At 44.7% G+C, this 16,166-nt stretch overlaps 1 protein-coding gene across 5 annotated transcripts in view; it reads right to left on the reverse strand.

Annotated features, from left to right (window-relative positions):
- TMEM184B (transmembrane protein 184B) overlaps positions 1-16,166 on the reverse strand; it is a 33,989-nt gene that overhangs the window by 4,638 nt on the left and 13,185 nt on the right. For 4 of the 5 annotated variants that reach the window (XM_071730788.1, XM_071730776.1, XM_071730780.1 and 1 more), the window contains exons 2-8: positions 12,661-12,921; positions 10,013-10,178; positions 6,641-6,731; positions 6,021-6,096; positions 2,518-2,609; positions 2,066-2,235; positions 621-815 (exon numbers count right to left, since the gene is read on the reverse strand). In XM_071730788.1, coding sequence (XP_071586889.1) covers positions 621-815; positions 2,066-2,235; positions 2,518-2,609; positions 6,021-6,096; positions 6,641-6,731; positions 10,013-10,178; positions 12,661-12,861 — 991 coding nt within the window. In that variant the 5' untranslated portion in view covers positions 12,862-12,921. Of the gene's footprint in view, positions 1-620; positions 816-2,065; positions 2,236-2,517; positions 2,610-6,020; positions 6,097-6,640; positions 6,732-10,012; positions 10,179-12,660; positions 12,922-14,696; positions 14,831-16,166 lie in introns of those variants that run through there. The other variant, XM_071730766.1, reaches the window with a different exon arrangement.

Genomic DNA, 16,166 nt, shown 5'->3' on the forward strand with positions numbered 1-16,166 from the left:
AAGAAACTTTTTTTTTTTTTTACTTTTTTTTTACTTTTTTTTTTTTTAAAGAATACTAATGTAATTGCATAGTTTGGGCACAAAATCCCCCTTTTCCTAGAGATACCATCTACCTCTCTCTTCCGTGGAATAAGACTTGTAGCAGCCCAGCCCTCACAAAGGCATTACAGGAAGATCCTCCTCCTTCAAGACAAACATATTGCCAAAGCACAGCCTCATCTTCCTGAGCCAGATTCAAAACAAAGCCTGTTTCAGGCCCTGTCCCTCCTGCCTTCAGTCTGTTGCACAATCTGGAGTGGAGTTCCCCTCTGGGGAGACAGGAGGAAGGACAAACCCACTCTACCAAAAGGATGCAACTTCTTGCAGCCCTCAGGTCTGCAACAAGCTGTCGTGGGTGGCATACTGGGGAACTGAAAAGGGAACAATGCAATCCAGGCAAGGTTTCTGCTCTGCGGAGCCATTGAGCAACTCATCAGTTCACACAACACGGAGAAGGAGATAGGACATTTTCCAAGCTTCAGGTTGTGGGAGCCATATCAGAGGCTCCCTGCCAGAGGGACCAGCCTCCACCCAGTCTTGCTACCAAACAGACAGGACATAGGTGCTGGCATATTTCCTACCTTGAGCATCAAGTCTCTTGTCCACATACACCTTGTATGTGAAGGCGTGGCGCAGGGCGATGGCTGCAAAGAACATCTCCACGCAAATGATGAAGTCCTGATACCCAGCAGCTACTGTGCCTTCACTCACGGACACATCGACAGAGAGGATCTTGGGGATGGCACCACACTTTTCCAAGATGGCCAACAGCATCCCTAAACAAAGCAACAAGCTCACGTAAACGTGCAGAAAACACGACTGTGTAGTAACTGTAAGGAATGGAAATAGCTGTTTGCACTGTGTGTCCTAAATGCAAATCCATTTAACACAGGAGCTACAAACAAAGCAGGCCGGATACACCATCTACACCCACTTGTGCAAAAGAGAAAAGAGGAATAAATGAGACAAATGCATTCAAGCAAAGAATGCTAAAACAGAATGCTAAAACAGAATGCTCAAACACTAACCCTCTTCTATTCTCAACTGATGCATAAGTTGTGGAGCTAGCTGCTGCAGGACTTAATAGAGACCAAAAGGGTAAGAAGCAGTCAGATATTTCTGTGAGCACTTCTGTGATCTCAGCACTTCCAAAAGCTAGAGCAAAAACTGAAGTAACAGAACTTTTCATTTAAGCACAAAGTGATTTTGATACACCACTGCAAGAAAGACGCTTCTCCCGGTCCATAGCAAGGTGGCTGGAGAATTCCAGAGAAGGCAGAAACTGTGTGACCAGATGACTTGAGATGATAAACTAGACAGCCTATTAGTCTGTAGACAGGGAGGATGGACCATACTCCCAGCAGCCTGAATTCCACCTAAGTTCCTACTCAATGAGTCTTTGAAGTGCAACTCAGTAAACCTAAGTAGGGCATTGAACAGGGAAATGCTTAGAGCCAATTAGTAAGAAGTACTAAGCTCAGGTGGAATTTCAGCTTTCTGAATGTGCCTCTGCATCACGTGTAGCTAATTGTGAATGTCCTTCCCCTCAGTGGTGGTTCTGCAGCAGCAGACGCTGTGTTCAGCCAGCTTGCTGCTTCACATGAATCACAGACATACCATTTAAATTTTATTTATAGAGCACTAAAAAAAAGTACTAAAATTTTTTTAGATGTGCCGCTTTAATCGATAAGATGGCAGCATGCAGATAAAATGTTGGCAGATTGTGCTTTACAATTGTTCCAGGATTGTGAAGGACTCTTCATGCAAAAAGCTGATTTTGCCAGGCAGATATGCACGTGCACATCCACACACAGAGCAACAACAAGGATTCAGGAGCACAGAAGCAAAGGTGAAAATGAGCAAAACATGTTTCCTAGAGAAAAGCAATGACAGGCCATAAAACAAACACATTAATAATACAGAAGGAAATTCTGGCTATTATTCAGTACCTGCTCTACCAAGTCTAGCATCTGAGCCCCTACAGAGATCTCTTTGTGCCTAACAAGGGAAGGGAAAAGCAGCTCACCTTGCCAGAAGGACAGGAAGATGACTGACTTCACCATGAAGAACTTGAGGACTGGACTATAGGGACTGAGCAGCTCACGTGTGGCAAAGTAGAAAAGGAAGAGGGCATACAATGCCAGGCTGACAGAGATGTTATAGATGATCGTCACATAGAGGTAGCCACTGGTTACACTGAAAAGAGAAGATATATGAATGCCTGAAATTTGAGCATGATCTTTCCCTCTTGCTGCTGTCACTGGAAAGTTCTAAGACTCCATTTCCTTCCTGCCTCCCTGTCCCATTCTCTCTCCCAAACTGAGGCAGAAAAAATCTGAACCCAACAGGCTTACTCCTGCTGCTTTTTCCTCACGTGCATGTTCAGCCCATGTTGTGCCCCTGAATTTTCTCATGGCCTAGCACACACACTGGGCAGAGAAGGGGAAGGAGGCATGCTTGTTAGACAAACAAACTTACTCAAAGTCACCATCGTGGTACTTGCCAAAGGCCTGAAGGATGACTGTGCTGATCGCCATGAGGGGCTTCACCACACAGAACTGCAGGGTAGCCTACAGGAATGAGAGAGGAGGAATGAGAAGACAGGATATCCAACAGGCCAAGTATCCAAACAATCACCATGGCAGTGTCTCCACCGGGACAGTGCAACAACACAACATGATCCAACCCCAACACAAGGCCTGAGCCTACTGCTTGCTAATTGATTGAGCCTGAGGACTGCAGCACCCAACAGAAGCTAAAGGAGATTCAGAAGAATTGTATGGTTTATCTCCTTGTCCAGGATTGGAAGAAAAACCTTTCTCTAGGCTGCTCCTAGAAACTGCTCAGCTACTCTCTTCTAGAGGCCTCTTTCACAGTCTGTGCTGCAGCACATTTATACTTGGTAATGGTCTGAGAAAAAATAAAAATCCCACATTGTGTTCTGGTACAGTCACAGCAAGTTTAGCAAAGGAACAGCAGAAAGGGACACAAACTCCAATCCATAATTGCCATAAAGACAGCAACATCCTAGGCAAGATGGTCCCCTGGATAGGAGGGGAACACAGCTTTTTGAGTAGGAACTTTTACAGCTACCAACATGTTAAAACATTTTGTGTAGTGACCAGTGTGTATTGCCAGACAGCTACTCAGTTGTCACCCACATGACCTTTACTGAAGCTCCCCAAAGGTTTCAGAGCACTTGGGATCAGCTCTATCTATTCTGCCAATATAAACCACTGCTCCTACTGGGACTCCTCCTCTCTCAAAGCAGCTTCATTTTTCTGGAGACACTGGACTCCAAGGTTCTAAGACAGCACAGGGTTGTGACCCTAAAAATGTCATCCGTGCCTCCCTGAAGGAGGCTGGAAGAGCCTGGGCAGGTGTTGAGCTCACATGTGGAGAGGGCTGTGCATGGAAAGAAGGCAAAACCAGACAGAAATAATTGCTTTGGATACGATGTAATTTGTTAGTGGTCATAAGACTTCAAGGAGATTAAAAACCCCAGCACATGCCAGTTAGTGAGTCACTGTAAATATGTGAACTGGAAAAGGTCAAGCTAATTCGTAAACAACCCTGTCCTCTGAGCCTCCCCTCCTTCCAATCTGGGGATGTTTTAACCATTTCCCTGCAATCCAAACCACCACATCCTAATTTTAGTTGCTTCCCTAGAAGATGCTACAGCATATCAGAAGCACATGGATGGTGTGTGACCCAGCTGTGAGAGTCACCAGACACAGGTCCAGCAAAGAATCTTGATCATGACATCTTTTAAGGAAAGAAAACTGTTGAGATTTTACACCACAGACACCAGCCTGCTACCCAGCTGCTGGAGGGCTGTGGGCAATGCAGGCAGGCTGACTGACCCACAGGAAGCACCTGCATGAGAACAGCTTGGAGTGTGGGGAAGGTGGAAAGAAGAAATGATTATAACACAGAGATTCCTTCAATACAAAAGGGGCTAGAAAGAGCAGAAAACAGGCATGTGGCGTTGGGAGGCAACAGGAGTGATGGAGATGCTGAGAAGAGGGATAAAATGGGCATGGTGCCCCTTCCAGCACATTCTTCTTCCTGATCATCGTAGAATAATTTGGGTTGGAAGGGACCTCTAAAGGTCTTCTAGTCCAGCCCCCCTGCAGTAAGCAGGGACATACTCAAGTAGATCTGGTTGCTCAGAGCCTTGCTAATTCTCACCTTGAATATCTCCAGGGATGAGGCCTCAACTATCTCCTTGGGCAACCTGTTCCATTTTTCCACTACCCTCATGGTAAAAAAGTTTTACCTCGCATCTAATCTAAATTTATTCTTCCCTAATTCAAAACCATTGCCCCTCACCCTATCACTATAGGCCCTTGCAAACAGTCCATCTCCAGGCTTCCTGTAGGCCCCCTTCAAGTACTGGGACGTCACTATTAGGTCTCTGATGGTGGATACCACACAGATCACCACTGAGATATGCTCTGTTGTCCTTCCACAGCAGCTTTCCCAGGAATTTGCCTTTAAAGGTGTCAGCCAGCAAACTTCGAAGTCTAGAAGTACCGGAAATGGAGTCTTGGTGTCAAAGATTTCTCACCAAGGCAACATTTAAGCTTGAGACAAGAAGGACGTGTATTTAAACATCCCTTTGCAAGACAACTCTCCCACAGCCTCCACAGCAGACTTAGCAGCTTGCAAAGGACAGACCTCACTAGAAGAACTGTTGTCAGGTATCAGCAATGCCAAAGCAAGATATTCACCTAAGCCAGCATTATCAAATGAGCTGAGGCCTTGCAGAAGCTAGCAGAACACCTCCCACCCCAGTCCCTCTCAAAAAGTGCTTCTTGCCTTCAGTACTGTGAAAAACTTTCACAGCCAGGTGTGACCAATGTGCAGATAACTGCCAGATGCTGTGGGATATGAGAAAAAGGAAGTCTAAGGGAAATTATTTCTCCAGCACCCATGCACCTTGATGGGTGTTACATCTCCTTATGGCATACTTTAAAAGATAAAAGTCAAAAAGAATTAGTAATGCATGGAATCAAACAAAGGGTGTACAAATGAAGCCCAAGAGAAACACGTGAAGCAGCATACTGGGAGCAGATTAGAAAGTAAAGTATCAGGAAAGAAAACAGGAAAGCCATGAGGATGGAATATGGGACAGAGACAAACATAACAGAGAAGAGAAATATGTGGTCCTTTGAAAAAGGCCAATTGTGCTGCACACTGGACGCTACTAGGAGGCTGCATTGTTTGAAGTTCCTATATATTGCTAAAATATAAAAGATAGGAAATGATGTGGAAGCCAGGGCAGATATCTAGAGCCAGTGACTCAAATTCCTATGACCTGAGCCCTTTCAAAGAACCAGATCTGCTTCACGCTGTCTCCAGAGAAACCTCACGTGTTCATTTTTGCAAGTGAGCAAAGCCTTGAAACTCACCTGCTGTTTTATGGCAGCCAGAGGTGACTGACCCAGGATGAGCAGACAAGAGCTGTATCAAGGTTTCTATCTCTCCCCTTCCCTCCCCCTCAACATACCCAATTCAGCAGAGGCAGACACACACAGTGAGCAATCCCCCATTCCTCCTACAAAGCATTGTGTCATGCTTAACCTCCACCCCCTCCTCAACTCCAAACCACAAAGCAGCACTGGTAATTCAGGAGGCTGTTACTCAACTTTGAGGTGTCTGCAACACAACACAGACATCAATTTCTTAAAGTTGGAATCTCTGTAACCCAGAGAGGGAAGAGGAAATCAGTTTCTTCCCAGCTAACATCAGATCCAGGAGTCTTTTTCTAAGGCCTTCCTGATGTGGGGTTGAGTATAAAACGTTATAATTCAAAACAAACAAACAAACCCCAAAACATCCTCTCATCTCAGCAGTCTGCAGGCTGCTCAAAACAATACCCTAACCCCCTCTCAAAGGTGTTCAGCAGCAAAAGGCACCACTGCCATCCACACACTTCATTCACTTCTAGAGGACACCACAGCTCCCCCAGACCATACCTGTTTGCAGAACCTCAGGAATCCAATTGAATACGTCTTTCCCCACAGGCAGCAAGTCCCGTATACACAGCTGGACCTGAAAGAGCCAAAACAAGGTGACAGGGTTCAGATGCAAGATTTGGGCTGGAGTGCAAGATTCCTACTCTGTCTACTTTTCTGTAGCAAAGTTTCAGCACTGGTGCTTTCTGCAACCATTACAGTTACAGCCATACCCTCTTTCAGAGGTGCGTTTAAAACAACATCCTGACTCCACACTCTGACCTTTTTCTTTTTTTCTTTTTTTTTTTTTTTTTTAACTGAGAGAAACTCTCAATTGCAGAAAAGCACACACCATCAGTTGAAGATAGAAAAGATTTAAAGGAGGAGAAGGGAATGAGAAAAGAAACAAAGGAGTAGGCAGGTGTCTAGAAAAGCTGTGAATCAGTCCAGCTTGCCTAAGAGGATGTGATCAGCCTGATGTGTCTCGGAACAGGGTACCAGTAAATCATCATCACTACCCATGATGCCCAGTCCCAGCAGACATTTGCCACCTGACACAGTTTTTCAAGGCAAGGACAGAGGCACAACAGACAGGCACAGAAGGAGGAGAGCGTCATGCTGTAAGCACAATAAATACTCACTCAATTGGTTTCCCTCTGATCTCAGACATGATGGAGCTCTCCCCTCCCAAGTACTCATAGCAGAGGCTGAGAAAGTTGTATATTACAAAGGCTGCGAAGACATCAATCAGAGCAAAATGACAACCAACTTCAAAACAGGTGCAAGGACCAAGAGTACAGGCAACAGACCAAACATTAACAGGGACTGCTTATGCAGCATCTTTCCCTTCAAAGCACTCCAGATTATTTTCACCGCATTTATCATCCTACCTCAGCACTCACAAGACTATCTGAACTGGAGTTTGGCCAAGGTCCCTGGCCAGCTCCATGACTCATGCCAAAAGCTTTGGTCACAGAACCAGTTAAAACTGTGGTCAGTCTCTGTTTTACTTGGCACCTGTAAGATGCACAGGGTTCCTGTGCACTATTGCACGACATTACACTGGTACTAAGTAATCTGGAAAAATTATCTCTGATCCATCAACCGTATCTTTCCTGCACTTAACCTCTTAGGTGATGAACACAGTTTCTCTCTCCCAGGTAATCAGACTACAGATGTAACAGCTGGAGAAACAGAGGGTTTAAACAAATCAGTGAAACTGTTTTCATGTCTGGTGGAGATTTTTGAAAACCAGGCTCTATGTTTCAATTCCTCAGAAAGCTGGAACTTCTTGCGTACTGAACAGCCTTTTTCCTGGGCCAACTCTTTTCTGTCTTCCCAGATCAACCTGGTACAGACAAGAAAAACCTTCTCAGATGGATGGCTAATTCTCTGCCCCATTTCAATTCTTTTCGAGGCTCAGTTTTCCTGATCCATATAATCTGAGGTGAAGACACTGTGGGGAGGGCTCTCACCGTAACTACAGACACATTTCCATTTCACAGGATCCAAACCCACTTAATTGTGCATGGAGTATGTGTTGTCTGCTGCTCTGTTGACCTGTTATAATTGCTGTTGGACCCTCAGACAATTGAAACTTTATGGACTGTCCTTCTAAGTTTGTCACATACAGTCTTGGGGCTGACAGACCAGCCGACCCTTCCTTCAATGTTATTTTCTATGATAGTCTGTACCTGGACATTCCCTGGAATACCAACATCCAAATCCTAGTTTTGGCCCCCAGCATCGACATAATACAAAGAGAAAATTACTTGGGATGGAAACAGAAGTCTTGTGGAACTTTGAAATAAGAACAAAAGCCTCATAATGTACAGTGTTGAGAAGCCTGACCTCACCAAGCAGCCAGTTATTAGACCTGAGGTCAATTATCCCACATGGATGAACTTCTAAAGTCAGAGACAGACATCAATTCTAATTCTTCTACAAGCATTCAAACTATGCCCTGGAAAGGAGGTACTCAACACTCCCCAAAACGCTCACAGTCTCTAAACATTATACTTATGGATTGCAGACGTGCCTAGCTGGCAATAATGCCACAGCACATAAAAGCCAGTGGTATATCTGCTTCTATGTATTTAATTGAAATATTGTTCTTCCATCTGTAATTGTTGCTATTGAACAAAGTTAGGTATGTTCACACAGCAATGATTTCACCAAAGCCTTAATTAGGAGAGAAAACACCAACCATGGAAAAGTAATTTAAATAACTGTGGTAACCCCCTTTTGCCTTCAGTTTTCCTGCAACTTAGCTGACAGCTCCCAGCACCCAGAGGAAGAAAAGCTGAGTTTTTCCTATTGTCCTCCACTGACCCCTGGCCTCTGATGTGGTCATTACAATACCATCTGCCCATTCCAAAGCACTAGGGAAGGGATGACATCAGAGGAAAAAAAAAAAAAAAAAAAAAAAAAGAGGGGGAAATATCTGCCCTTCCATCCCCAAAACAATGAATGCTAACTACCAAATCTCACCACGCCACCAAAAATCTCTTCTGTTTCTGATCCACATTCAGATGATGCTCATGACATCAAGACAAAAAAAAAAATAAATCTACTTGTCTCAGTGTTACTGATACCCAGATTTGTACAGAAGCAGTGACATGAAAGAGTAACATCAAAATACGACCATTCTAACACACACTATGAAATGGAGCTCATTAACAGCCCAAGACACCTTTCAAAATTTATTAACAGGGTCTTCTCCCCCTGTTCCCTAACAGAGCTCCCCCCACTTTGCAACATAATACCTTTCAAAAAAATAAAATTATCAGGTGGATGGCAAGGGAAGACAAGAGAACAAAAAGGCTGTTTCAAAGCAGTCCCCAGAAAATGCAAGCGAGAGAACCTGCTGACCAAAGGTGTTTACACCTCCACCTGAGGTGATCCCCAGAGCATGGGCTGACTCCTGAGCAGATGCTCAGATGTTTGCAAGCTCCCTGGGCAAGGCAGAGGAATACTGGCTGTTACTAGGAGAGGAGTTTCTCAGAGCAGCAGGATTCCTGATAGACCTACATACACACATAGGTTGGGGAAGAAGAGAAGAAAAAAACTCAGACTGAACAAAGATGCCTTCTGAACCACGTGTGCATGTTTGCCATCTGCTGCTGCATCTCAGAGCATTGTCACAGATGTGAAGGAGGGCCTGATGGTCCCTTCCAATGATTAACTTGTTCATATGGCCAGGGGCACCTGTCTGCAATGCAGATCTCACCAAAACAACTGCACCAGCAAGTTATGATTTAACAAAGACATGGCAATAAACTGTCCTCAAAAATACACTGCTGGAGTGAAGTTCCTCCTGCTGGATGGGTAGAAGACTCCTTTCTGGATAAAATCAGGAGGGAAGTTTAGACAGCATTTATTGGAGAGTAAATGTTTCCCTTTCATAAAAATCTAGTGGTATCACCTGCAGCAGATAATTGAAAACAAAGCCATCAGTAACTCATCCTGAACACATCACCCTGTTTCCAGCAGTTTATCTCCTCCGAAGCACTTCACACCTCATCAACACTAGCACATGGTGGCTGTGCTACCCCAGGTCATCACACAAGTGGCCACTGGATGGGACCAGAAGAATACATTCCCAACAAAGTGCACCAGGAAAACAGGACAAAGCTAAGTAAGTGTTGTTACAAGACCTGGAAGAGCAAGCTAACCAATACATCGCTTTAACCACCCAGCCAAAACCAGATTTTTTGCTTCACACCTTCCTGAAGCAAAGAAAATCATAAGCTTTGCCTCTACAGAACATTGTAGGTAAGGCTCAACACATCTTGTCATGCTCAGAAGGCAGCAAGGGAGCAGGTCAGGTTGGGCAGGGCTTTTAGCAACCTGATCTAGTGAAAGATGTCATTGCACTAGCTCATCTCTAAAGGTCCTTCCTAACTTAAACCGTCATAAGATTCTATAATCTTCATTCTCTGAGCAAGCCATATGCCCCGCCAGAAGCCAAAGTTCTTCCCACCTCCCCCATTTCCTGTCTGACCCCTCCTTACCTTCATAGCAGTCCCGCACTGTCCCAAAGTAAACATAGTACTGGTCATTGGTGAAGAACAGGAGGCTGAGCCACGAGTCAAAGGCGTAAATGGGCACAATGAAGAGGATCCGAACGATGTAGCGCTGCTCGTTTGGGCAGCTGTAGCAGCGGAGGTGCATGTAGATCTGAGGAAATGGAGAGGGAAGACTGGGATCAGTGGTATACAGAAGAGAGAAGGGAAAGTGGAGCTGAAGAGTCAACTGGGACAGGAAAAACAAACTCAGTAAATCATCTCTTGATGGCCTCCAGGTGCCTCAAGGTGCTGAACATAAAAAAAAAATAAAAATTCACTGTTATCATATGGCATTGATACAGCATCCCTTAGTATACGGAGTTGGAAGGAAAGGAAAAGGAAGGGGAACATTCTTATCTAGTTCCTCATGGGGAATTAAATTACTGTTATTACCATCACTACTTGCCCATATTATTTTGCTCATCTGTTTTTTTCTCATTAACAATCCCATTTTACTGCTATCCTCTTTTAAGTACCTAAGATTCACAACACTGCAGGCTGCTTTTCTCTGAAGAGGGAAGAGGCATGCACTTGAGTGCACATAAGCTCATTCTAAACACTCTCACTCTCTTGGCAGTTTTGCATGCTCTTGAGACTTTCACCTGAAACAACCTATGAGAGCCCTCACAGCAATGCCAAGAGCTGATAAGCCACAGCCTGTCTGCTCACAAAGTGCCAATGTGCACACTGGTGACAGCCTGGCCATGAAGCATCAGCCATCGAGGGAGCACTGAGCTCACACTGTGTGCCCAAAGGAACAACGCAGCCACACCACTTTTGTCTGACTGTCTGCATGCAAGCCAATCCCCCTAAGTCTCTGCCAACTCCCCACCCTACCCACTCCCACTGCTCACAGTTTGTTAGACATCATTAAATCCCACACCTAAAATGATTTCTCTCAGAATACTCACCTCCTCAGGAAGCTATTGGCTGCAAGCATATCCTGAAGATGAGCACCACACCTGCAAAGGCCCAATAACACAGCCAGAGCTTTGGCTGAGTTGTGGGTAAGTTCTGCAGGGCAGAGAGTCAGCAGAGAGCACCTTCTCCAGAGGCAAGGTCTCTGTACAGCAAGCCTCATGGAGGTGCTGCCCCAATTGCTGAGATTAATAACAGCTAGTTTATTACACACATGCCTGACAACTGAATGATTTTGCACAAGCAAAAAATGATAAGGCACAAGCATTTGCCTTTTCTGAAAGGCTGAAGCTTCTGAAGCTTCACCTTGCATTTGGGGGTGCTGAGGATTCTCCAAGGTCTCATGAAGCATCCATTGATGCTCTCACTTTTCCCTCATAAGGAAGAGGGGGTTGTCTCTCCCTAGCTGTCTGTTGCTTGTCTCTCTATGTCTCTTGGACAGACCTGATCAAAGTCAACTGAGGGGCTCAAATTACTTCTGTTTCCTCTCCATAACCCATGAAAAGCTCATGAGAGCCTCACTTCCTGAACATGTTGAAAATATACTATCAAAACCTTAGGGATATTTTTTCCTTGTGACAATCCCAGTGACACACCTCACCCAGCACAGGAACAGCTGACACTGGAGTTCAGATGACTCTAAGCTTTGCCCTTGGCATGTCACAAGAGCCCCACGATCTACAAGAGCACAGGAACTGCTGCCTCGTTAATGGGACAACAGCACGTTTCAATCAACACTGTCTCTCTGGCACTGACCTCCACTCTTTAGAGAAGGGCATTAATTCCTAACCATGCAATGCTACACTGCAGAGGAAAGATTTCTTTCCTACCCACAGCAGGCAATCAATTTGCACTCGGAAAGAGGAGGATCCATGATACCTGTAATTGTTACCCAAGCTGCAGGTGAAACTGCAGGTGCTACTCTTATTCACCAATGACTAATCCATTTTTTAATTTCACTAGCTCCTGTACTCCCATCAGTAGGCTGTAGTTTTCCAGATCCTAGTCATTGCTCTGGAATCTACAGACTAACAGGTACAAAATACAGGTTGATAAATAACAGGGCTGGTGTTTATAACAGGGCACAGTTTCCCCACTGTGTTTTTCAGTTCACATGACAACCGCATGAAAGAGAGCTACAGAACAGGATGCAGGGTTTGACTTCTTCTGGCTTCCAGGACACCTGCCCCAGAAAGAAGGGAGGGGAGAAAAATTAAAATAAAACATTTCCTGCTACTCCTTTCCGCAGCAGAGTTCAGCCTGTGGAATCCACTGGCACAAGAGATCAAAGGAGGTATGTCAAAAAACAGATGACCACCATCATTTAGCTAGCAGCTGACACAATAACAAACTGGATAGATTCAGCTATAAGAGCTGGGAAAGGATGGCTTGAGATAAGACACCTTTCTGCAAACACTAAAGAGATGTCCAAATGTTTTTGACCTGCTAGTTTTAAGGAGTTTGCTTTCTCTCCATTCACACTATGGAAACAGTCTGAATTTGGGCACAAAAAGTCACCACCTTGATCAACACAAATAATATATTAGAGGTACCACTCCAGATCCTGCAAGCCCCCATCACACAGCTGTATCTGGCACAGATACACCAGGGTATCACATGTGCACCTCTGTCTGGGGAAATGAAAAGGATGAGAAGTACGAGTGACAGGATTTTACCTGATGGCAGGTGATGAGCAAAGCTGTCCATACAAAGAAACCTGAGATAGCCTGAGCAGCGATGGTCATGAGGAATATTGGCTGCTCCACAGCTGTGTGTCTGCCATCCTCTGGCATCCGAGAGAAGTTGGGAGATGCAGCTGGAGTGGTAGCAGTTGACCCCAGCCTGGGGGCAGCAGCGACGTCAGTCATCACTATCATGGTGCCTTCTCCTGTGAGGTTCCAGTTGGGATTGCTAAAGAGTCACCCACAAGCCAAGACCTGTGAAGGAAGAAAACCAAAAAGCAATTGAACCCAGCTGAAAGGATTTAGGAGCATAACAGTAACAGTACTTTGCATCTCTCACATGCCTTTTATCAGGTTGCTCACATGCTTTACAAACAAGACCTGGATAAATCCACCACTGCCACCCCTTGTGATACAACACATCATGTGGTGCTCAGAAAACCTCTCTGCCACTCACAACACAACCTCCCCAAGATCATGAAATACTGCCACCACCATTGTCACCACCCTTTCACAAAAAAAACATTTTAAGAACAAGATGAATACATCATTCACCTGGCATCAGGAGGCAGTATCTAAATCACCCATACTGGAAGATGACAGACACTCCCAAGTTAGCAGCTTTACTTCCCACAAAAGCACTGACTACTCTGCTGCGCCCTGAAAAGCTGGACTCTTAGTCTCACGATTTCACGTGGAAGGCAGCAGAACAAGCAACAAAAATGCACACCAGAAAGTGTCACTGTGCAACAAGGGGACAAGAAGAGCATCCTTATTCCTCCACTGAGCAATCCCCATCTCTCCTACTGCCATTGTGAAAACTACTCTCAACCCAAAGGGCCTTCTCTGGAAGGATATCCGCTGAAAGCTCTCCTTGATAGACAGAACATGAGACAACACTTTTACCAAAACACTGTATGGCACAGTACTTAACCACCCTGTCATTAATTTTAACTTAGCATTGTTTTCTACATGACACAGATTTAACCTGACTGGCTTTTAAAAGCCAGCTGACCCGTGAAAACACACCCAGAACACAAGGATATGCAAGACTTCAAAGCAGTATGACCCTTGGTCATTTCCCGGATGTAAAGCTATTTTCTTTCAATGGCACAAATTCTTGAAGGTTCAAGATCTGAAGCAGCTATTATTTTCAATCTGGTTGTAAATAGGCTCTAATATGACCTCTGGATTGGCAGAAGACAATCCCCTTAAACAGAGATCACAAGCAGGCAGCCATTGGCTCTATCAACTCAAAGAGCTGCTTCTGATGCAGCTGTGTTAAAAACATGGTTATCAAGGGAAACAGCATAATATTGCCTCTGTTTGATAACTTCCTAATAGTTTTGGGGATATCCTTTCTGTAAAAGGACAAGATGTAGCTCTCATACAAGCCTTTAGGTTTAGCAGCTGGAAAGGGCTTTACAAAGGCCAATCATCCATCATCCAGTTCATAGCTGCAGCATAGAAGGACAAGTCTGTCGTTTACTGGGTCATGCCAGAACATGATAGAGAACATAAATCCACAGATGATCTGCCCCAGCCTTGCTTCACCTGAAGCCATAGCACTCATCAGGGAACAGACACTCAGTAAAAGCAGAGGGCCAGGAGTAAATGATTTCCATATGCACACTAAGGTGCACAAATGGCCCCTACAGCACACATTTTTCAAACCATGTGCTTCCTTCAGTGGTGTGCAGCGTTCTGATGTTACATATGCCCCATTCCACCTCATTTCTGCTTTCTTCCACAGAGGGAAGAGAACAAATACAAATCATGGGAAATATTTGGGTTTGTTTAAGCAGATACTCTCTTACTACTGAAGCAGCTGAGCAACTGCTATGGTTTAACTTACAAATTAATTGTTAAACTTAGCTTTTCTTAGTTCTTTCTAGTAATTCTCTTCCAAAAATATTCCTGCTGAGTTACAGCTTTCCACAACTGCACATACTGAAGGACAATGCCTTTCCAGTCCTGATCAAAACAGGAAATGTAACTGTTATTTTTTGAGTTCCAAAGCATTCACATACCTAAATATTTGGAGAGACTGGATAGGCTGGATAGAGATGTTACAAGGTAGCAAGGTTTTTGCTGCTTTGTGAAGAGATTTCTACTCAAGTGACCTCTGATGCAAGTGAACACTCATGGTGCTGAGAGTGCTTCTACTCAGCTCACAAAGGGCACATCTAAAATGAAATTAGAGCAGATGCACCCATGGTTAACCTAGCTCTAAATAAAGTCCAGCCACCTGCAGTCCTTCACATCCCAGTGCACTTTGGGAGCTATGCAAGAGTCGAAGCTGCTAAGTATTTCCTAAAGTTCACAGGGGAGAAGATCTCAACTGCAGACCACCATAAACAGCAGGGGAAGGACCTGGCCCTTCAAGCTCCAGCTTATCTGACCACACCGACAGCACAGATCCAAATGCAGCACTAGTAACGTCAGCAGAACTGAAGATCTGAATGGGAATTCCTCTGCTGCTCTGCACTCGTCATTTTAAGAGAAGCTGAAACAGCAAAAAGTGATCATCAAGCATGTGACATGACAAGGGTTACGCATTCAGAAGCAAGGGCACTTGAAAGTTCAGGCTGTATACATAACCTTAACACTGCCCCCTTGTGATTACACATCAGCTGTCATTAATTACAGGATTATACATCATTCTTCACCTAATCCCCTTCAATTCGGAGTCATTGAAACTAATAACTCTTCCCAGCATGGTGTTCTGAAAGAAAACACAAAACATTCTTAACCAGAGCTCGGCTTCTCCTACTCCAAACCCTCAACCATCTCATCCATGAGCACTGTTCTGCTGTGTTGACCCTGACAGCACAGTTCTCATCAGTCAGTTGATACTTTTTTTGGTTGTAAGCCTCAGCTTGTGGTTCATTCTCCTTGCTAGTGAAATGCAAAGAAAAAGTTCTCTCCTGAACCTGCAAACTTAATATGTACTTTCCAAATTGCCCCTCCTAATCTCCTAAACTACCGCACACCATTGCTACAGTGACAGGTGTAAGCAGTGCACAAAGCTATTATATGAAAGACTGCTGTATGCAAGAAGCTGAAGCTGTAAGAGCAATTCTTTACTATTTTTAATAAACAGATAACAGCATAGATGATTGGAGCCTTACCCAGGCAAGTGGATTTCAGCTCATTCACTCCCACCAGCTCAGAATCTGCTAGCTCCTTTGGAAAAAAGAGCATAATGAGTGTGGGCTACAGTAACTCTCTTTATAGGCCTTGTTTCCAAGATCTCTTCCCCACCATAAAGCGGGACACAAGCCCAGCACATCACTGGAACAGGCTTCTAGCCAAGGTGGTGCCTGGGAGCACATGCCAGCAAACACACTGCTTTGACAAGCACCCTGGTGTAAGCAGCTTCCCCTTTCACCTCACACAGCACGTGTGTCTTGATGCTTGTTTCTTGGACACCTACCTCCATCCCATCCCATGTCAGTGCCACAACACACACCTCCAACAAGCACAAAGCTGTTTCACAT

The sequence above is a fragment of the Heliangelus exortis genome, chromosome 1 (genome assembly GCF_036169615.1).
Source record: "Heliangelus exortis chromosome 1, bHelExo1.hap1, whole genome shotgun sequence".
Lineage (NCBI taxonomy): Eukaryota > Metazoa > Chordata > Aves > Apodiformes > Trochilidae > Heliangelus > Heliangelus exortis.